We start from the raw sequence: 24603 nt of genomic DNA, 5'->3' as shown, positions 1-24603 counted from the left end.
TTTCATATTAAAATACATTGTTTTTGGTGGAAAGACCTTCAATTGTTCTTTGAACAATTGGTTTTTAATTGATGTTTGACTTCCTTCTTATTGTCTTGCTGTTGTCTGTATTTCATTGCACTTTCCCTTTTTTCTTTCAATTTTTCATTAGTATCTTGGTTTTTTGTCTTTATCCTTTTCGAAGTCAGATTTTTTTGTACTATGTTTCATTGGAGTCTTAGATAATTATTTACCACAGAAGTAGGGTGATCAGTAAATAGTTATCAAAGGTACCAGGATTACAATTTTTATAAATTTCCTGTTAAAAAAACATGGAATTTCTCGAAAACTAAGGATTAAATTACCTTAGCCGTATTTGGCAAAACATTTTGGAATTTTAGAGCTTCAATGCTCTTCAACTTTGTACTTGTTTAGATTTCTAAATATTTTGATATAAGCGTCAATGATGAGTCTTATGCAGACGTAACGCGCGTCTGGCGTACTAAATTATAATCCCGGTACCTTTAATAACCAATTAATACGCCAGACGCGCGTTTCATCTACATAAGACTCATCGGTGACGCTCAGATAAAAAAATATAAAGTACAAAGTTGAAGAGCATTGATTACCCAAGATTCCCAAACAGTTGTGCCTAATAAGGCTTATGTAATCTATTCCTGTGAAACAAAATCCTTATTTTTTTCGAAAAAAATAAAGTTTTCTCTACAGGAATTTATTAATTTATCACTGTCGTACCCTGAATGTGAACATATCTCTTACTAAACTGTTGAAAACTCGTCATTTCTGCTGTCTTCTTGATAGTTCCTTCCCATTACATGTCAATTCTTTATGTGTTTGTTTGTTTTTTCGCCTAATGATTTCAAGCATTTAAGCCTATTCTATAGTAAACAATTTAGGAGTCATTATAAAAATAAAGTTTGTGCGATATCTATTCAAACGTTTGAGCAGTTAACATTTCACTGTTGTAGATTTTTTAGTTTTGTCTGATACCAATCCTGATAAGTTGCTTGTCAAGGACACTGTAAACAGCTGAGTCAGACATAGTCAGATAAATGATGATCAAAGTATTATTGTATCATACCAACAAATTGACGGGTATTGAAAGAAGTTTACATATACTATCATTCTATAGAATTTAGTTTTATTCCCAACCTTGTAATATTATCAGGATTATTTACCCACGTAGTCGGGTCCGATCATAAAGAACATACGAGAAAATAGAAACAAACCTGTTCATACGCATAGCTTTAACTTGATTACTGTTGAATCCCTGTTGAAAGTTTCTTTATAATAATAGTTTATTTAGGGAACTATAGTAATCGGAAATATTTGGCTTGCTGATTGAGTGAGAGGTTCTAATTTTGTACTACCAAACGTAGTTCGATCTTAAATGCAATTAAATGTACGCTTCAGCACGAGTAGTCAGGATCAGGTATAGTTTTAAAATAGAACGACGACCACCTTGTTTGAACTTTAGACAAAGAAGCCATGCCATTTATGTTCGAAGTTGCAGGATTTAACAAAGAAAGTAATGGAGCTATGGTTCTATTCCTTTTGATTCATTCAAAAATCAGACGAACGGAATAGTAAAGTGTTGTTTTCATTTACTTCTTTTTAGTTGAAACGTTTGCTTGTGGTCTTTTACTTCTCTATTACGTTCTCAGCTAAGTACGTCGGTGCTCATGTGATGTATAAAGTATGAATTCTACAATTGCCATTCAAAGAAATCAACATGCTGATTAAGATGCATAGCAATACTCCAAAAGCAAATGATATGCATCCCAAGCCACAACCATCATGGAACACAGCCTTTTGACTTGCACAGGTACATACATAATGTATGCATAAAATTGAGAATGGAATGCGTCCATATTTAACTCTATGGCGTAATTTAAGTGATATTTCTTTTTTATAAAATATATATACTATCTGATTTTAAGCTTTCTCTTGGTTAAAATTATTTCGAAGTATTACTTTAACAAACGTATTTTGCTGTACAAGCATATATTTTAAAGTACTAACTTTGAACTACAATGATGACTATCAACCAAATAAAAAAAGAGCTGCATGGGATAGAAATCGACATTATAAACATGAATATCAACATGGAGTTGACATGCATATCAATATTGTTCATTTTTATAAATTTCCTGATCACAAAACTTTAAAATTTTCGAAAACTAAGGATTTTCTAATTCCAGGCATAGATTACCTTAGCCGTATTTGGCACAACTTGTTAGAATTTTGGATTGTCCATGCTCTTCAACTTGGTCATGTTGGTACTTTTTTTGCTTTATAAAGATTTTGACATGAGCGTAGACGAAACGCGCGTCTGGCGTACCTAATTATAAATTCTGGTACCTTTGATAACTTTTGTTAAATAATTTCGGTTAAAAATCAATGATGCAACAAATTTATCAAAAAATGATTTGATATAAAAACACATATAAAAGGGAAAAAAAATGTCTAATTTTGTATTTGGTTGTTCCAATATTAATCAAATGAGTGTATAGGCGCACATGCCTAAGGTCGATTCTATCCAACGCAGCTTATTAATAATAATTCTTGAAAAATTATTGTCGCGTTTTCACAATAAAATTGTATCATATGCTAGTTATTAGAATACTTTTTGCTTGTTTCAATATCTTATAGTAAACAGTTGATTCATAAATGAATTTCACACATAAAATAACAATAATTTATAAATGATATATATGTTAAATGTTTCGTTGCCTAAGGTCTATTCTATCAAACGCAGCTTCTTAATAATGATTCATGAAAAATTATTGTCACGTTTTCAAAATAAAATTGCTATTAACTAGAATACTTTTTGCTTGTTTCAATATTTTATAGTGAACAGTTCATTAGTTAATGAATTACACACATAAAATAACAATAATTCAATAATGATATATTTATTCGTTAAAAATAAATCATTACCTGTTTTTTGTTTGAATCGAAATAAAAATAATTAACAGCGTTATCATTGAAGTGACCAGTATAATGGAAAAGAAATATAAAAGATCCGGTTTTGTTTCTTATGTTTTTGGTACAAGATAAGAAAAAAAATCATTTTAATACATTGAAAAAGAACAACAAAAGATTTTCTGTTTTTTATTCCATCTAAGTTTTTATGCGAATATTGACGTTTGACAATTCAGGTATGGCTGATGAAGGATTGAAAAGGTAAGACGACACAAAATATATGGTTCTTTGAATTTTAAATATAAAGTATTGTTATTTGTTTAACTTATAAATTGCAGGTCTCATATGGAATTTATCAGTCACATATGACATGTTTATCAGTATAATGTACCCCTGTTGCTGTACTGCGGGTCCTTGTGGTCACCATAAGCTCTGGAGTCAGTGACATGCTTTTTAAAAAATTAAATTCCTTTATGGTCCTATGAGAAATGAATATATTTCTTGCCACATTCTGTAAAATTCAAAATTGAGAATGGAAATGGGGAATGTGTCAGAGCGACACCAACCCGACTATAGAGCAGACAACAGCAGAAGGCCACCAGCGGGTCTTAAATGTAGCGAGAAACTCCCGCACCCGTAGGCGTCTTTTAGATGGCCCCTTAAAAATATGTACCTGTATGCTAGTACAGTGATAATGGACGGCATACGTAACTCCAAATTATACCCAAGAAACTTAAATTAAAAGTCATACAAGACTAACAAAGACCAGAGGTTCCTGACTCGGGACAGGTGCAACATTGCAGCAGGGTTATTCCAATAGTCTATGGCTTCCATGAATTATGTCTTAACTATAAATGTCAAGGCATTTTAGATTATTTACTTTAATACATTTGTACTCATTTGGATAGAAGTGAATGTACGTTAAAAAAAAAACCAACACATATTTGGGTCGAAACGTTGAAGAAACATTTGTAAAGCACACGCCCCCTTACGAAGGTAAAGAACAAGTAAAATGTTAAAAAAAAATCACTTACCTAGGGAACTGCTTCAATTGAAAAAAAAGTAAAATAAACAAATAATAAAAGGAAAGTCCCGAAAATCCTAACAATCATAATCTCGTCTATATATTACCAAAAGAACGAATGACATGTTCTAAAGCAAATTGTAGGTTATTCCTGGGTTTATAGCTAGACAAACCGCCCACTTGTAGTTGTGTAAAGTAACGTTATATTGCGTTCTTAGTTTTCTCTATTTGCTAGACGATAATATCTGTCTAGACATCTTGTATGATTTGCATAAAGGCCTAACATGTATAAGGTAATATGGTTTATATGATTATCGAAAAGTGTTCTGGAAGTGTCTCTTGAACTTTGTTTTTGAATAGATGACTATTCAATAATTTAATCAATGTAAATATGATAACCACAATAAAAACATAAACCGCCTCGACGTAAACAATATGGAAAGCTGTTCTCACGTTTTCTTCATAAATAATTCTCGTTTGAATTGTTTTACATTGTCATACCGGGGCCTTTAATAGCTGACTATGTGATATCGGCTTTGCTCATTGTTGAAGGCAGTACGGTGACCTATAGTTGTTAATGTCTGCATTTTGGTCTCTTGTGAACATTGGCAATCATACCACATCATCTTTTTATATTTACTTCGTCTGTATTTACAAATAGGATAATAAAGACAACTTTTTCATTTGAATGATAATTCATTTTCACTATACAATATATCTATGCGCCAGGTCATTTCGATGACAGGAGTATACAATGTTACGCGTGAAAGAGGCCACGTCATGTACGTGTTGGGAATATAAATTCCTTATCTCATATTTCAAAGAATTATAAATATTAAACCCATTATTAAAACAGCTTGAACCAAGTCACTCACAAACGTATAATAACGAGTGAATTTGTCGAAGTTATACATCAATTCATTCCTTTAACAAGGCGTTGTCTCCTATAATTAAAAAAACTGTTAATCAGAAATCGCTGTACTGTAATTGTGACATTGGTTTTGCTGTTTAATTATTTAACATCTACTTTTAAATAGTAACCCGATATTGATTTACTTACGATGCGTTTTTCATAATTCAATATATGTTGACTAACAATTTCTGTCCCAATCAGTTGTGATAAGAGTTGAGTACGACATGCAGATTATCGAAATGTTATTTAAAATAGTTGTCATTGTATGGATCTTTTTATGCCTTTTAGTTACTGAGAGTGGTACGTAATTTCTTTATTCGCTTCAAGTTGTTTTCCGTCTTTGTGAATACAAAGGCATCATCGTATTAATGAATGAATATGAATAGTTTATTTTTGTAAAATTACGGTGAATGATATCAACTATAAATGACTTGAATTGTTCAAAAACCAGGGTACGCAAGTGTTGTGATAAAAATACCAAAATATAAATCTGACTTCATTGCATGTTCCTGAGATCGGTAAAACATTAAGAATATTGAATATTTGATGCTTAGTATTTGAAACCATCAGAACAACTGTTAACTTTATGTAAGCAATTCGCAACATATGTTTAAGAACCATACTATAATCCATACACTAAGTGTGTGATAGAAAATTTATAATTGCAATCGTTCTTTGCTGATATCCTTTATGAGCTTTTACATTGTTTTAGAAGACACTATGTGTACATTCATTGTAACTGTAAACCAATGTATTTTCGTGAAAACTTTATTTTGCATTTTGCCTTTTCTATCTGAATTCTCAGCGATTTAATTTTAAATGCTCATATTATCAATGTATTATTTGTGTATTACTTATTGTGTATTTCACTAAAGTTTATATAATCATTGTATTATGATGTTTTTGTATCTTGCCTGAAAAGGGCCCATGATTGGTATAATAAAATAATGTCTAATGTCTAATGTCTATGCTAAAACTTAATACTAGTGTTCAATTTTGACTAAATAATTTTAATTGATTGCACTAAAGGGCTTCGGTAATAAAAATCTGACTCGAATAAAAAAAAACATTTGTATTTCTGATCATCTTGTTTCACCTCAGTTTGTGAGTTCTTCATCAATATCATGTACTATTAAAGTCAGAGTCGGTTTTATGTCTTTCTTTCATATATTTTTTTGTTACATGTACATGATGTAGCTTAATTACTTTTCAAGTTCTTATATGAAAGCAGAATAAAATTGAGAATGGAAATGGGAAATACAAGCATGTAAAACATTTGCTTTCGAGTAATGCTTAATCATGTCATAGTTGTTTTCAAGAAGACACATTTGGTTTCAGGCAATAACTTGAGTATAAGTTAATGGATCTCCATGAAATTTTTCTAGGAGGTTCAATACACAAAAGGAAGATTCGAATTGATTTTGGGGTTATAGAACAACATTATTGGGGGTATTTTTTTCTTCAAAATTTTGGGTTTTTCTTCTACTGATTTGGGAGGAGTTGCACTCAAAATAGGGTGTTTTAAATATTTCATTTGTAATTTGTGTATTTTTCTTATGATATGTACTTGTTGATAATGTCGATGTGAGTATCATGATAAAGAAAATATATTTGGTAAGTATATATTCACAATTGACATGTGCCAGTGCGCTGCAAAAGGATCTTCTTTCCCTTTGATTCCAAAATGAATAATGCACATGATTTTTTTTCTCTCACAAAAACACATGAGTTTTTTGGTAAATAAAACACTTGTCATGGTTTGACACTTTCAGTAATAAAAATTTAGTTTAGCTTGTTTGAATGTTTCACTGATTGTGTGAAAATTTTAAAAGAAAATGTACAAAACACTTGATAAAATTGCGTAATCTGCAGAATTATCGATAACTTTCCTCACAATATATTCACAAGGACATAGAAGGATCCAGGGGGGGGGGGGTTCTAGGGGTTGGAACCCCCCTTTTTTGGCCGAACAATGCATTTGAATGGGGACATACAGAAGTTGGGCCCCCCTTTTTAAAATGGCTGGATCCGCCCCTGTATTGTCCATGCTATTCTGATTCGATTTTTTTATTCATACAGGTATACTGGCATGGCTGGTGCTGTTTCAAGTTGCCTTCTTTTTCCATTTCTTGAGAAGTATTTGTTTAACCTGTTCAGTCACTATAACGTGTTACGATTCTTATTTAGACACAGCACATAAATAGTGACCAAAAAGGTACTGCTTTCACATGAGAGAAGCTATAAAAAAAATTAAATGCACAATATTTTTGTAGGACTTACTATCATATGAAATTAAGGAGATATGTTGTTAGAGACTTCTACTGAATAGAAATATGTGGATTCACCTGATACCTGTTTTCAAATAAGTCCATATTGAAGTTTAAAGGATCCAAAATTAAAATATGTTTAATTTCAACTGACATTTTTTTATATGCTTAATATAAACATCTGTGATCGTATCAGGCTATGCGTGGCAAAACATTTTATTGCCTTTAGTTTTGTACTTTTTTTTTTGATTTGGTCATGAAAATAAATTTGAAGTTCTGTTGTGGAGTTGCTACATAAGAATACCCAAATTGCAACTTAACTGTCAGTTTTTTTACCAACTTTTTTTTATGTACCAGACAAAAGTTTATTCTGTGCTTATTTTGTAGACTTTCCTTGTTTACAATATAGTTACACCAATTTAATTTTGAGTCCATGTAGTGTCAGTGAAAAATGGGTTTGAAATAACATCCAAACAATCAATGATACTGAGGTAAGTACCCAAATTCCATACATCATTACCTAAGTATGAAATTGTTCAAATTATTATGGCATATTGTTATTCTAAATTATTTCCCAAAATTGATCGCCCTGAAGATCATAATAAACATTTTATTAAAATTAAGTATGTCAATAAAGGCTTTGATTTTGTAAATATTGCCGGTATATTTAACGACCATTCTGTTAAAGAACAAATTCCTGGTTATTTTGACAATACTGAGCTACCTCTTATTTGTTATATTTACAAGAAATCTACCCGGAAATTTGTGTTTAATTATAGTCAATTGTGTAAAGATGTTAATATCAGTGAAAATACACCTACTTCATGTAATTGCAGTAGTTCCGCATATATTTATGGACCCATTTTCCATGTTATAACAGGAGATCTTAACATCGTTCAAGACCGAGAGTTAAAATCATTCCTCAGTAAAGGACCTAAATATCGTCCCCCGTCAATTATTAATTGGAATGAGTGTCGTAATATCATCCACGACTCACTCCATACTTACTGTATGAAATGGATAAAACGGGAAAAAGCTGACAAAAAATCTTTGGACTCTTTTTTTAAATCAGTAATGAAGATAGTTGATATACGTATTCAACATTTTAAAGAACATTTTACTATTAACAATAACCACAATAAACCTATTTCTCGTATCAAACATAAACTAAAAGAACTAGCCAAGGAATTTGTTTTTGTCCCGGCCGATAAAGCTGCTAATAATATTATTATTGTTTGACGTAAATTTTACATTGAGGTTCTGAAAAAGGAAATCACCAATTCACCAACATTCCAACTGACTCCATTTTCAGAAAACGAAATCTGTAACAAACATAAACTTTTAGACACCGCTTTACAAGCAGAGCCAATTACAATGGAAGTCCCAACTATGTATTGGCTTCCAAAGCTACACAAAACACCTTACAAATATAGATTTATTTCGTCTTCAAGCCATTGTTCAACTACTAAATTGTCTATTCTTCTTACCAGCACACTTGGTACAATTAAAAACCTTATAACAGTCAGGGGCGTTACTTAAACAAGTTATTTTTTTTAATTACTTATATAAGTATTTTTTTATTTTAAAAATAATAAAATGACTTGATAGAGTTATTTTATTTTTCAATAGAAACATAGACTAAATGTAGTTTTCATGATTTTAAACAACATTTTATATCATAAAATAAAGAATGTATCAGATTTGAGAGGAGTATAGAGATAAAGGGTTACTTTGAAAATAATGACAAAAATATTACTTGAACAAGTTATTTTAAATATTTTTGAAAAAAAAGCAATTACACTTATCTAAGGCACATGTGTAATTGATTTAGGGTACAAATTATAAATAACTTCAGGTCTTTATTAATTCACAAGTATCTATCTATTTATATCAGTCTACCTTCAAGATTTGAGAGTAAAGTGATTATTTAATAGTCCCAAGAGACCAATCTTTGACCCAGAAGCGTCGGTAGGAAAGATAAGTGCGTCGGAAAGTTAATTAGTGTTTCGGAAGAATTAGTTTTTATATATCAAGGGAAAAATAACCAGATAACTGTGAAAATTATTTAAAGCTAGTAAAATCTGTATTCTTGGACACATATAAAAATAATATTCAGAAAAATAACTTATATAAGTTATATTTAAATTAGCCTCGTTTTCAACATTACTTGTATAGGTAATTGTAATGGTTACTTGTTTAAGTAATGCCCCTGACTGTATAATACATTGTTCAAATAAGGCCTTCGAAAATAGTGGAATAAATTACTTTTGGAGTGTCAAGAACTCGTTGGAAGTACTTGATAAATTGCATGCTCATATTGGTGATTTTGAATCTGTTCAAAGTTTTGATTTTTCTACCCTGTATACCACATTGCCTCACATTCTTATTAAGAAAAAATTCACACACCTAATTAAATGGGCATTCAAAAAATCAGAATGTGAATATATATGTTCAAACTCTTTTAGGTCATTTTTTAGTAGCAATAAACCAAAAAACTATGTTAATTGGACATGCTTTGATACTATATATGCCCTTGAATTTTTACTAGATAACATTTTTGTTCGCTTTGGGGATTCCGTATTTCGTCAGATTATCGGAATTTAAATGGGAACTAACTGTGCACCACTTATTGCGGACCTCTTTCTGTATTGTTATGAGTTACAATTTATGACAAAAATAAGCAAAGACCCATCAAAACAACATTTGATAAACAAATTTAATAATTCTTTTAGATATTTGGATGATATTTTGGCTCTCAATAATGACGACTTCAGTATGTACATTAATGAAATTTATCCTGCTGAACTTACTTTAAATAAAGCTAATACTAATAATGACCACTGCCCTTTCCTCGATCTTGATATCTATATCACTAACGGAAAGCTGAATACTAAAATTTATGATAAAAGGGATGATTTTTCATTTCCTATCGTTAATTATCCGTTTTTAGATGGTGACGTTCCCTTGTCACCATCTTACGGTGTTTATATATCTCAACTTGTACGATTCGCTCGTGTTTGTAACAATGTTTTAGATTTTAACGAGAGAAATTTATGTATTACTGAAAAATTATTACACCAGGGTTTTCGATATCACAAACTAGTCAAAACTTTTACTGAATTTTATCATCGGTATAAAGACATCATTCGTAAATATAGCTCAACATGCAGACTTTTTATACGTTCAGGTATTACACATCCAATTTTTTATGGAAATATTCTTTATAAAGCACAAAGGTGTCAGTATTCACCTCAGAAACTTACAAAACCTTTAAATAGACTGATTAAGAAGGGATATAATTACGATACTGTTGTCAAGTCATTAAAGATTGCATATTTTGGCGTTAATATTGAGTCACTGATAAGGTCTTTGCGTCGGAACTAAAGACATTTATTCTAAAAACAGTTGTTGGCATGACACGGGTTATGTTCTTCTCATATATGTTATGATGGTATGATACTAAACCCCTAACGGGAAGGATTGTGCCTGAGGTTCATATGATGAAATCATAATCTTTCAGTCAGTTTAATTGAAGTCTGGAGCTGGCATGTCAGTTAACTGCTAGTAGTCTGTTGTTATTTATGTATTATTGTCATTTTGTTTATTTTCTTTGGTTACATCTTCTGACATCAGACTCGGACTTCTCTTGAACTGAATTTTAATGTGCGTATTGTTATGCGTTTATTTTTCTACATTGGTTAGAGGTATAGGGGAGGGTTGAGATCTCACAAACATGTTTAACCCCGCCGCATTTTTGCGCCTGTCCCAAGTCAGGAGCCTCTGGCCTATGTTAGTCTTTTATTATTTTTATATTAGTTTCTTGTGTACAATTTGGAAATTAGTATGGCGTTCATTATCACTGAACTAGTATATATTTGTTTAGGGGCCAGCTGAAGGACGCCTCCGGGTGCGGGAATTATCGCTACATTGAAGACCTGTTGGTGACCTTCTGCTGTTGTTTTTTATTTTGGTCGGGTTGTTGTCTCTTTGACACATTCCCCATTTCTATTCTCAATTTTATGGTTAATTTCAAATCTTTAAAACTGGGATATAAACAGAGATTTTGTTTTATTTCTTCAAATATTTCGAACAATTTGACATTATTTCATGCTTTAACTATTACTTTTTGAAAAAAAGGATGCTGGTAACAAATTTAATTTGCTCATTTTAAAAAGAGGATAATAAAATAACTTCACATGGTGAAAGAAAACTTGTGAGATTTTTGCAGTTTTTTTTGGCTAAAAAGGTGCTATTTGGTTACTGAGTACAATTTTGTACTGTGATGTTATATAACCATAACATAAGTGTGTATTGCTAAATAGGTTGAAATGTGAACCTGATATAGTGATAAAGTACTCGGTAGAGAGAATGTTTTGATCTGAAAGGTTTAAACTGATGCATAAAATATGCAGGCGACTAGTCTGCTGTAGCTAGATTTTTGGGATGTACCCCACACACTTCCAAGTAACCTGCCCTGTATATACCTATCAAAGTCATGATATTCTCATGGGTTATCATAATACTCCCTCTTCCCATAAAATCCAATCTTGGACAATATGGGAGCATACAATATATACATTTGTGAATAATTTGAAGATTTTTTTATGTTTTAAACTTTTGTTAAGTTTTAAATCAGTCTGTGGGCTACCAAAGTTGTTAAGTTTTGAATTAGTCTTTGGGATACCATAGGATCCAGAGGGGGGATTCTCCCTTTTCTAAGAAAAAATTGTTGACTACATAGGGAATCACTGAAGCATGACTAGAGCGCCCTCCTTATGAATATGCTGGATTCGTCATTGACTACATGAATAATAGTGATCTCATTCAACAGTATAATCATCAGTTTCCCTTTATGTGGGGAATATTGTTGCAGATGAACATAAGTAGTCATGGTCAACAAGTGCACCGGAGCACAGGCACTTGTTTCTGTCAATGTGGGGGTTAATTTCCATACCAGTACAGTAAAACCCCACATAATTTGACAGAAACAAGTGCCTTTGCACCGGAGTTTACCCCGCATGCCGCATGGCCATCATACAAAAAAATCCGACATGTATTGCCTGCAGAGGTTTTTTTCTGTGTTCCCATGGCTGGTCGGAACTTTTACGCTAAATATATTATCGTTTACTATGATTTTGTGACTTTTAAATGAAGTACCTGTGATTATGTAGGTTATTTGTTTTGACCTCACTAATAATGGAATGTTATAGCAGACGAACCATGGCGTCAGATGTTGTTGTCCTTAACTTCGGAATTTCCGTGGTACAATAAAATTCAATAAGCTACACAATTTACCAAAATTTCTGAATTCTTGTTTAATCAAACAAAAAAAATTCATGTTGTATTCAACAGCGAAATCATTCCGATCTGTCCCGTTTTTTCAAGATCGCGTTGAAACGTTAAATTCGGCCGCCATTAAAAAAAATTCGTACGAAATTTTACGAGAGTGACGAAACTTTTGAAGATGGGTCGTGTAGAGAGAGTTATCGTTCTTTACTCCAAAACGATGCTTCTACCATAAGTGCCAGCTAAAGGTGGCATATAATAAAGGCCGTGTTTCAAAAATAATTTTATAGAACTGTATAAAGTTTTCTTAAAATAAATGCAAACCCTTAAAAATGGTCACGTGATAATAAAAGTGTGACCAGAGGGCGACTGATACAAATCCTGTCAAACAGAAATTAACATAGTATACATCCTTCATTTCCTAACCTTAAATCACCTTGTGATAAAATTATGTTATATCAGAAGAAGATTTGGGATAAAAGGTACTAAAGCAAAATAAACACAAGTTAAATACCGCAAATCGATTTCAAAGATAAAAAAACCCTAGTTTATAAAAAGTCCGTCTGAAACAGTACTGAATGTCTTGGGAACCGAAAAGTAAAGTAATTTGAAGTATGGGCGAATATAGTGTCATCGTTAACCATAAGAAAATATTTATCATTTTTACCCCCTTGAATCTTGAATCTTGAATTGACACTGAAAAAGGAACGCGATGTAACGGTAATAGCTGTTAGCTATCGGTACAACTTATAATTTTAGCTTAAGTGCATGATGCATATATACATGTATGTACTAAAGCTGGACCATTTTTTTTCACTATATGACATATTATCCATGAATTTATAAACAATTCTACTTTCTCCAAATAAATATTTGACCAATATTAGATCCAAGCCTGAATGATGGTAAAGTACCATCTTCTGTCAGTTGGAAGAAACCTTACCCAATGTAGACTTTGGATATTAGGTCTAGGGTCGTTACTCGTTAGAACTATAGAATTAAATAATCTTGACCAAAACTGGATGAAAATGAGTAGTGTGTCCCCCATAAATCAGGAAAATAAACAAAATGTAAACACAATTTCAAATAAATATTCGAGCGCCAAAAAAATAAAAATCGCCGACCTAGGCAATTAATAACTGAATGATACATGTATTTTGTCGACATCTGGTGACTTTTGAACTGTTACATATGTCGTATATTTGACCATTATATTTCAATCAAAGGGAAAACAGTCTGCATATAATTGTTTAAGGATATATTGTTTCGGAATGTTTTTTCCTGTATGCACAGGCTGCTGCAGTTTTCAAACTCTCCGAAGTGTAACGAACAATAAAACTCTTGTTGTACTTATTTTTTACATATACATTTCTGTTTCTATACATTTTACAACTGCGTAAATTTGTATCGATATTGATTAATTTCAAATACGTGGAATGCATTTATAAATAATGCAAATATAACATTTATTGTAAAATCGTGTAATTAATCTTAAATTCTAAAACCGAAAAAACGACATAAAACACATTATCAATTTCAATTTCAAAATTTCTGCAAAACTGTTTACAAAATTCAATGAACGACTGATGAATGTGAACTGATACACACCCTGTATTCCTGGTTTTGTTTTGTTCATTTTATAGTATTTCTGTTCAAATCAATTTTGTTGTAAATAAATTACAATTAAATCGACCACATAATCTGTAAATAATGTATACACGTTCTAGAGTTTACCTTGACAAACTAGGACACGCAGTTGCCATTTCGTACCTCAACAAACATTTGTTTTCTGTGAAATGAAGTATATATTTATGACGACGAAATATATTTGATCATGGGTATTTGTATGGTTAATGTTGGGTATGGAATGGGAAATTGGGGTACGAAATAAGAAGGCAAATGAGTTGCATGAATATGATATACAGAAATGTTGTCATAAATTTATGATATACAAGAAAATTGCACAAAAAAGCAAAAATCAAGAGTATAACTTTCCCTTCTACATAGCCACTCGCATGACCGACAAGCAGCCAACAAAATCTAAGGGCAAGTAAACGGATAAATTCAAAATAGAATTTCAAATAAACATGTATACATAATGAAAATCATATAATGTATTTACGACAGTTAACATATACATGGATACGATATATAGAATATAAATGTCTCAAAAACGAAGTTGAAAATCGTTCCCCTGTTTTAAATCAGTCACCTATTAATGAGGATGAAAATCTATCATACACATGGAAGCTTTCAAAACCTTTAAACAGACTTATTAAGAAGGAATATAGTTACGATACTGTTGTCAGGTCATTAAAGATTGCATATTGTGGTGTTAATATTGCTTCACTTAAAGGGTCTTTGCACCGGAACTAAACACATTTATTAAAAAAACAGTTGTTGACATGATACGGGTAATGTTCTTCTCATATATGTTATGACGGTATGATACTAGACCCCTAACGGAAAGGATTGTGCCTGATATTCATATGATGAAATCATAATATTTCAATCAGTGTAATTGAAGTCTTGAGCTGGCATGTCAGTCAACTGCTAGTAGTCTGTTGTTATTTAAGTATAATTATCATTTTTTTTATTTTCTTTGGTTACATCTTCTGACATCAGACAAGGACTTCTCTTGAATTGATTTTTAAATGTACGTATTGTTATGCGTTTACTTTTCTACATTGGCTGGAGGTATAGGGGGAGGGTTGAGATCTCATTAACATGTTTAACCCTGCCGCATTTTTTCGCTTGTCCCAAGTCAGGAGCCTCTTGTCTTTGTTAGTCTTGTATTATTCTAATTTTAGTTTCTTGTGTACACTTTGGAAATTAGTATGGCGTTCATTATCACTGAACTAGTATATATTTGTTTGGGGGCCAGCTGAAGGACGCCTCCGGGTGCGGGAATTTTTTAGTTACATTGAAGACCTGTTGGTGACCTTCTGCTGTTCTTTTTTCTATGGTCGGGTTGTTGACTCTTTCATACATACCCCATTTCCATTCTCAATTTTATGTATACATAATGATAATCATAAAGTATTTATTTTACGACAGTTAACATATACATGGATAAGATACATGTATATAGAATATAAATGTCTCAAAAACGAAAGTTCAAAATCATTCCCCTGTTTTAATCAGTCACCTATTAGTGAGGATGCAAATCTGATATACACGTGGAAAAAAGTATTGCAACACCTTAATGTTTTATGAATTGAAAAATCAGCCTGGTATTTTGAATGGAATATGATAAAATATTTGTGACATAATATTGAAACATAGTTTATGATAACATGGGCATTTACACGAACAAAAAATGTATGAAAAAATGTATCTATAGTCGAACTTTACAATGTCAGACATTTTAAAATTAATCTTAAGAAAATTGTTTAAATCATGTTTGATCGTTAAACGCCAAAGAATTAGTACTTTGTGCACAGCCTCCATTCAAACGGATAACCGACTCTTAACGTCTTCTGATTCCTGCAATAAATCGACTAAATTTTTGCTAAGGTAGCAGCAACCATTTATGATGAGGGCATTGTTTATTTCGTGACGTGCTTGAACTGTGGTGTCCTTTTCGTGCACTCTACGCCCAATCGTGTCCCATATATACTCGATATAGTTCAAATCCGGGCTACGATTGGTCCAAAGAAGATGAACCGAATTCCATTGGAACAATGGATCTTCCTCCAAGATGATAATATTCAACTTTGACGAGCTCTACACTACATTCGATACGGACAATTTTGTGTCTGTTCGTAAGCAAAGGTCCTCGAAAAGGTCTTATCGCACGATAAAAAGGAGCGATGAGTCGATCTCGAACAGTTCTTATTTAAAGGCTCCTGTATGACCACCACTCCCTTTTAAGAATGTATTGTATGCAATGGGTTTCATTCTGACCAACCTTCATTATGCTTGATTTTCCCTAACAAATGGTATAAGGAGTCTTCTTGGTCTCGGAAGGTCTTTTATATCATATGTTTCCACAAAACGACGTATAGTGGAATGGTGATAACCAACAATACGTGCAATTGTCACAACGACATACCTGCTTTTCTCATGCTGATATTCTGCCATCTCGCGGCAATTAAGAGTTGTTTAGGACCCATGACAAGGTGTCAATCACATAACTTTATAAACTTGGTTCTTTCAAGTGTTGAAAACAAGGAGGATAAAATCATCGGTTTTGTTGTTTACGGGTACAGAAGCTAAATGTGCTGATAAAAAAATATCGAATCGATATTTATTGATTAAACTCAGGTGATATTCCAATAATATTTAACTATTTCAATTTCAACAAATTTTATCACAAAAAATGGAAAAGTGGTTTTTTTTTAATTCAATTTCAATTTGGTGTTGCAATACTTTTTCCAAGTGTATAGTTAAGATGTAAAAAGAAAAAATTGTTATAATCAATTTTACGCAAATACAGATATAATAAAAAATATGTCAGATGTAAAATAAATTACAAGAACTGCGGCTGATATATTAATAAAACAAATGTTTTCAGGAATGATTGCACATTAAGTTGATGAACCAGGGGTATGTCAAAGAACGTCTCGTCCTTTTTCTACAAAAGTTCATCGGAAGGTACCAAGACCTTGTTGATAAATATTCCGTATCAACTTCTCAAATAATACACGATGGTCTTGTTGTATAGATTCTGCGTACTGATGTTGTTTATCATCTTGTGGGGTTCGTGTTGTTTATTCTTTAGTTTTCTATGTTGTGTCATGTGTACTATTGTTTTTCTGTTTGTCTTTTTCATTTTGAGCCATGGCGTTGTCAGTTTGTTTTAGATTTACGAGTTTGACTGTCCCTTTGGTATCTTTGGTCCCTCTTCTTTAATAACGTGTTTTATTGTTCTTTCATTTGTCTTTGTTCTATTACTAATATTACTTTTACTGTCGAATGGTTTTATGTGATATCCGTTTGACGTGGCTCGGTACTTATACATCTCATCAATGTGTTTGTATTGGCTTTCATTTTAGTGGTTTGTTTTGTTTATGCGACTTTTTGTATTTTCATTGTTCTTATAACGTGACTCTGTACGTTAAAAGATCCCGTCATTATGATATTTTTCTATTATATGTCATTATGATATATTTCTATTATGAATTACTATATACGTTGAACCACAAACGTCAAAATCATTCAATCGCGTAGTGGAATCAACTATTTTTGGATTCTTATAAATACATATATAACTTTTGGACTAGTTTAAATCTCGGTCAATTTCTGAAATTTATTCTTACATACTTTCGATTTTTTAACCCTGTATGCTAACATCGCCTATGTAAATTTTAAAATTGTGTATATGCACATTGAACGACAAATTTATGTGACGTATAAAAAAATTCTGACGTCAGACACTCAAATCAATCAATGTATTTGTAGATAGTAGATGTTTTTGTGTTCTGTTAAATTGTTCCTTTTAAAATTGTTATACGATGATGACTGATGTACCCATATTTTGACTATTTTATTGTTTATTTAACGCATCAATGTAAATATAATGGAATTTGGTAAGACTGTCATTAAAGTGAGAGGGTTAGCGCTATAGAACCAGGTTTAATCCAAGATTTTCTACATTCGAAAATGCCTGTACCAAGTCAGGAATATGACAGTTCTTGTCAATTCGTTTTTGATGCGGTTTGATATTTGAATTTGCCATGTGATTATGGACTTTCCGAATTGATTTTCCTCTAAGTTCAGTATTTTTGTGATTTTAGTTTTAAATAATGTTTACAAATTCTAAAAATAATAAAATTTTAAGAAAATGTGATACATTTCTAAATAGGTGCTTTCTTATTCCATAAGATCTCTAATCACACGCGCTTAGGTGTAATACCACCAAATCATGGTACGTCACATCCGGTTGCATATTACGAAAGTAGGTCTAAAAAAATATTCCCTTGAATTTGACCGTTGTAGGTAATTAATCTTACATTTTATTGCAGTAAAACTATTTCTGTGTCATAAACATATGTCTTGGGTATTTCAAAACACCATTATTATTTATTTGTGATTTCTATAGAAAATTTTGTAATCTTGCAACTACATGGTGACTAAACCTTGTACACAGATAGACTAAGGGGAGAAATTTGATTGGTTAACTTCAAATGATGGTTATTTTCTTATATGCAATAAAATGTTAGGTGAAACTTTTTCGATAGAACTGGACAGGATAAAACTTAACTCATGCCAAGTATTTCTTTAGTTGAAACAAAGATAAATTCTGCACAATTTTTTGAAAAGTGCAAATTTAACAAAGACTAAAAGGGGAAAATCAATGGTGGTATTACACCTAATATGGGAAGCTGTACATGCACCTATGGCCTTGTGAGTAATCTCATGTGTTAAAAGTACTTGCTATTTAAGTGAATAAGACTAATAGGGGAAAAGCAATGGTGGTATTACACCTTTAAAGGATTGGGCCCGGCTATTTAATTTCATTTTTGAAATTGATTACCAATTGGTTTACATTTTATATATCAAATTCAATATTATGTTTTTGAAACCATCAAAACAAAGGTTAACTTTATCATGTTTATTTATAAAGAGAAGTGTCAACATATGCTGACGAATCATACTTTTATCTATATACTTAATGTTTGATATACAATTTATCATTGAAACCTTTCTTTGCTTAAATGATTATGGAGTTATTATATTACATTTTGTGCTATTTTTTGTTGTTGAAAGTATAATACTTTATATAACCGTTTTTTTAGTTTTTTATTCCAGCTTACAAATATTTGTCATCACGACATCTAACACAAAACATGAACTATGCTATATTTGTGAAAATTGGTGAATGCCATGAGTTTAACGGTGACCTTTATTATCTGTTTTGTGCAGCAAAGAATGATTGATCGTTGATCGCTTTCGTCCTGTGTAAAATATGAAGCGTATGCCATTAAAGTCCAATACCAAATAACCTTTGTTTGTGTTTAACAAATTTTATGTCACATGATTTTTCCGTATACATATGTTGTATTATGTCCGATACTAAAACTCATAAAAAGCCCCAATTGACACATGAATAAATAACTATCGGTCACAGCATTGCCTTCAACAATGAGCAAAGCCCATACACTAATATATTTAAAAAAAACAGTAAACATACAATATGATAGTTATACAACCCTGCCCCTCCTCCCTCCTCTTACTGTTTTATGACTTTCGAAAAGCGGTATACTACTGTTGCCTTTATTTGTTTTACAATTCACTACATTTTTTGAACTTAAATATACAAAACACTCGTTTGTCGTAACTATGTATATACAAAAATGCTTTGATGTTATACCTTTTATTAAAATAGTTCTATTAATTTGGCAATATTGTTTTACATGTATTTTTTGGCAAGTTACGAATAAATGATAAATCATTTTCTAATACATGTTATAGCTGTAATGCATCCTTTTATTTCTTAATTATGACCAATAATTCTTTACTTAGTAAAGCATTTGCGTTTACAGTTTTCATCATAAGTTTTTATTCTATTTGATAACATATTCTTATATTTTTTTTACATTTATTATTAATCAAGGTCTTCAAATTAATTCAAGTCCCTGCATTTATTTACTTTATCTAAAAGGCTTATGTACAATGAAATATTCTTGGCAAATATATACCAACAATATGTAGCATGCCAGTTCAACGTCCACAGGCAAATATTTCGTGCGTGTTCAGAACGATTGACATTATAATAGACAAAACAAAAAGTGATTTAATCAATAGATTATGAAAATGTAACAATCTACGGAAGTGTACAATTGTTTAAAAAAGAAAGATATGTTTTCTTTGAATCATTTCTTTTAAAAATATTCAGAGTTCAGAGATAATACAATTTCTGATCATGATTAGCATTTTAAACTAGCATTTATCAAAATTTAATGATTACTAGGTAGACATTTAAAGTTAAAAGTTTAAAGTTATAGTCTCTTTAGTGAATTTACATGCACAAAGCCTGTTTTGAGATTTGAAAAACGATAAACAAATATACATTTTGCAGTTATTTTTCCTAACACATATAATGCTATCTGTATTTTTCTGTAATAATAATAGATTGTGCAATTTTTTTTATGAAAATTCATTGTGAAAAATTGATATTGATGATTTTATTTTGTGACGAAAAGGCTTGTTAAATTACTTGCTTCATTGATTCTATAAACATATAATTTCAATGAGTATGCGTTATAATGAACAATAACTTATTAAATAATGCATAAGAACAATGGAATATAATTAACATAATGTAAAATAAGTTTTTTTAGCTTAATAAATAAACTTATCATAGATACCAGGACTAAATTTTGTATATACGCCAGACGCGCGTTCCGTCTACAAAAGACTCATTAGTGATACTCTGTGTTGGTGTCAAATGCTAGTCAATAACTTATCTTTGACTTTTTGTCATTACTACTAAAAATATTACTTAAAAATTAAGAGAATAAAAAAACAAACCATGCTAAAACAAATAAAAATGAATTAGGAAAACAAACTAAAAAAATTATAAAAACATTTAAAAAAAACCCAACTATTAACATAAAATAAATATAGAAAACATTAGTTTTTAAAAGTAAGAAAAATTAACAGAAAATATAAGTAAACAAATTCATTTCACTATTCTTTTTATTCTCATAAACTCATAAATCTAAAATAAACTGACAACGCCATGGCTGAAAATGAAAAAGACAAACAATAGTACGAATTTCATGACTCGACTAAGAGAAAACATAGCTGGGTAACAAACTAAAACGTCGGAAACACATAAACAATAAGAGGAAAACAACAGAAACAGTGCAGTGCAACAAAACAAAAAAATGCAACACACACACACAGAAACGAGCCTTAAGTTAAAACCTGACATTTTCCTGAAATGGTACAAGTCATGTTTAAGAAAAATGGTGGGTTGAACTGGTTGTGCGGTTAGCCAATTTTTCGCTTGTATGGCAATGTCATAAATAACACTACAATGACAACATTAAATGAAGGACTACAGTACAAATAAATATGTAAATACATTGAGGACAGAGGAACACACAAATAACTATACAATAGAAAATGTGTATTGTTATCAAAGGAACCATGCTAATATTTTGTATTGATAATTATTGGCCGTAATGTAGTATGCATGCTTTTTTAATTAAATGTACTTAAATAGTTAACTAGAAAGTGTTTATTTAAACGAATTTTGTATTTCATATACCCACTGTACATGTAGATACACTGGAAGTAGCAAGACACAAACCAACCAAGCAGTCAACCAATTGGAGCGAAACCTCCGGACTATCTGGAAATGCTGTAGATGGAGAATATACACAACACATGACATTATCAGAGCAGTTTTGTACTCATACTCACCTGGAAGATAAATCATCATGGTGGGCAGTGGATCTGGGTGCTATTTATGACATCACCAACGTGATTATTTATGGAAGAAATGACTATGCTCCGGCTGGTATGTTGTACATATCGTAGGGTGCTGATTACAGAAATTTTAATAAAACTAAATTGAAGCACTTTAAAATTAAGTGTTGTAAACAGATGATCATTGGATTTGTTTCTAAAGTACACAAATATATTCGGAGGTATACACATAACAATGCCGTCGCTGCGATAAAACCTTTAATTCTACAGCGGCGTAGAACACCCTTATCAATCAACAAATTTAACAACGACATTGTTGTTGTTTTAACATTTCTACATTGTGATACAATTTTTTAACGTTTTTACCTGTCTGCGAACTAAATGCAAATTTTCAGACCTTGCTTTTACTCAAGTATCTAACGGTTTGTTGGTTACTGCAGGAATTCGTTATTTTCCAACTTTTTTTGTTTTTATTTCAAATTTAGTTCTTCTTTTTTTCAGTTGAGAGACTTTCGAATTTCGACATCGAGGTGATTAAACCGTGCAGAAACAGAACTTATTGGTTTGAGGACGGTACCATCCAATTGTGTTATCATCAGCAAGCACCAATTACATTTTTAAATGCTTCATGTAATTACAAGATGATTGGACAGTATGTTCGCATACGGCTCAATGATCCAAATCCATTAACACTATGTGAAGTTGAAGTGCATGGAACATTTATTCGTTATCTGCGTTCAGGTAATTCATCAAGAAACTATTATTCATTCAGTCATTTCAACAATTTCTTCACATTTGTTTATTTTACATTATGTTTTTTTCTGGACTTGAAGAGCCATTCAGTTGAACACTAGAAGTAAAGTTTTTTTCTTATCATTGTCTTAATTTAAAAACATGTAAGTCGACAAAGCTATGGTGGTTGTATGCTTGAAAAACTAATTTAACCCTCTACATACGAAAATTGCATAATGTTTTTATTTAAAAATAAAAATGTTTTGCTAAAGCACATGTACTGAGAGTACTAATATCAAACATCAATATGATATTTGTTCTTCTTTTATCCATAATCATTGTTATTTTGACTAAGACCAACTGATCTATGATCCCCACACAACGCATGATAAGGGTTAAGAAACAAAAAAGAGGATTTATTGGTTTGAACATTATGCAAAAACTAAACATGGATATAACATCAATGTAGGATTTCGTTTTTTTAATGCTATATGAGCTGTCAAATTCTGGTTTACTTATTTCTGTCTGTGATGTTTATTTAAATCGTTTTCAGGAAATTGACGCAAACTGACTGCTAATAGCGCATTATTATTTATGTATTTTGCTTTTATCAATGTTAAAAAAAAACTTGCTTTTCTTAATCGTAGCTGATACCCCTTTTAAAAATAAGAACATGAATAACAATCTGAAGTATACAGTTAATTTACATTGTATATTTATCCATTAGTAACTGTTCCGTATACCTGCGGATTCCAAGGCCAAAGTTATGCAGGACATAATGTGACCCTAAGCAGCGCCATTGTGAAAAGTGGCATTTACTGTACCTATATGTGTGCCTTCATGAGAGAATGTTATGTTGCAGACTTCAACAAGAAGACCTCAAATTGCACCTTAATGGAAAAGAAAACTGGATCCAATGTCGTGGCTGATTCTGATCACGACGTTTTTTTCATCAATTAAACATTTTTTTAGTCGATCCTGGACATTTTGCAATTGTGAAAACTATGAAAGTTATATTTAACAACAAGAAGACCCTAACTAGTATCCGTTAGAAAGAGAAACAAATGAATTCACTGTCTTAAAGTCTTGTTCTAATGACATTCTTACGTCTTTTGAATATATTCAATTAATGTAGCAATACCAGTAATCTGTAAATAAACGTCAACCTCATTTACAAGGTTTTCCAACAGCTTAGAAACCATGTAGTTTTTGTCCAGTTATTAAATTGCTATGATGACCCATGAAGATAAAGGGCCCTTGTACAGCGCTATCGAATAATAGCTTATGACAATGAATGAATGAATAACTTCTTTATTTTCGACCGTCAAAGAACTTATCCACATAAACATTGTATTTTATTTCAATATAAGAAAAGCTAGATCTGGTTTTATAACGATGTAAATAGAAAATCACAAGTTCATATCTCTTAGCGGTTATTTAACGGTTCATTCAACTTCAAAAACGACTTTTGGAAGATTAAAAATAAGAAAATGCTATATTTGGGTGACCAAGGCAATCCATTTTCAACTTTGATAGAGCAACAGATCTGCACGTGAAATGTGCATGTTTAGTTAAAGAAATTGCTGTATAGATGACAATTAATGCATTTCTTTAAATGAAAGGTCAAAGTCCGGTACTTGAGATTTTCATTAGTTCTAACAAATTTCGAGGGGTTAAAACAATAAATATGAATTGTGAAATAGGCAAGAAATTAAGTAAATAGAAGGAAGTCAGTTTCGAGTCATTTTAACCAATTAACCAAGATGGCCAAAATGGCAAAATATGGGGAAGAACATGGGGAAAATATTATATCTCTGTAACTAAAGCAGTCAGAGCCATTTTGACAATAATTTAAGATGTTCAGCAGGTCAAATGTATTAATTTCTCCCTGAAATTATCAGACGTATCAGGCAACCAGCTGTTGGGTTGCTGTTACTAAATGTGCAGTTTTTTGTTATTATCTTAAATATGATAATTAACAATGATAAAAAGAGATACACTGTTGTGTAGACAGACGAAACGCACGTGTGGCGTAAGCAAAACACTTTATTCCTGGTATATATGACGAGTTTGAC

At 31.4% G+C, this 24603-nt stretch overlaps 1 protein-coding gene across 1 annotated transcript; it reads left to right on the top strand.

The window, feature by feature from the left end:
• The first annotated feature begins 5094 nt into the window (after positions 1 to 5094).
• Positions 5095 to 23488, top strand: LOC134726107 (fucolectin-3-like). Its single transcript, XM_063590505.1, has 4 exons — positions 5095 to 5162; positions 21651 to 21887; positions 22298 to 22537; positions 23256 to 23488. The coding sequence occupies exons 1-4, from the start codon at positions 5102 to 5104 to the stop codon at positions 23486 to 23488; spliced, it is 771 nt and encodes a 256-aa protein (XP_063446575.1). The 5' UTR covers positions 5095 to 5101.
• The last annotated feature ends 1115 nt before the right edge of the window (positions 23489 to 24603 follow it).

The sequence above is a fragment of the Mytilus trossulus genome, chromosome 7 (genome assembly GCF_036588685.1).
Source record: "Mytilus trossulus isolate FHL-02 chromosome 7, PNRI_Mtr1.1.1.hap1, whole genome shotgun sequence".
Lineage (NCBI taxonomy): Eukaryota > Metazoa > Mollusca > Bivalvia > Mytilida > Mytilidae > Mytilus > Mytilus trossulus.
This window is presented reverse-complemented; position numbering and strand designations above follow the sequence as displayed.

Bases quoted from the DNA above. Each gene is read 5' to 3' on its own strand.
- LOC134726107 (XM_063590505.1), top strand. From the start codon at position 5,102: ATGTTATTTAAAATAGTTGTCATTGTATGGATCTTTTTATGCCTTTTA. The intron at 5,163-21,650 runs GTACGTAATTTC...CTGTACATGTAG, and splicing joins CCTTTTAGTTACTGAGAGTG to ATACACTGGAAGTAGCAAGA. The intron at 21,888-22,297 runs GTATGTTGTACA...TCTTTTTTTCAG, and splicing joins AAATGACTATGCTCCGGCTG to TTGAGAGACTTTCGAATTTC.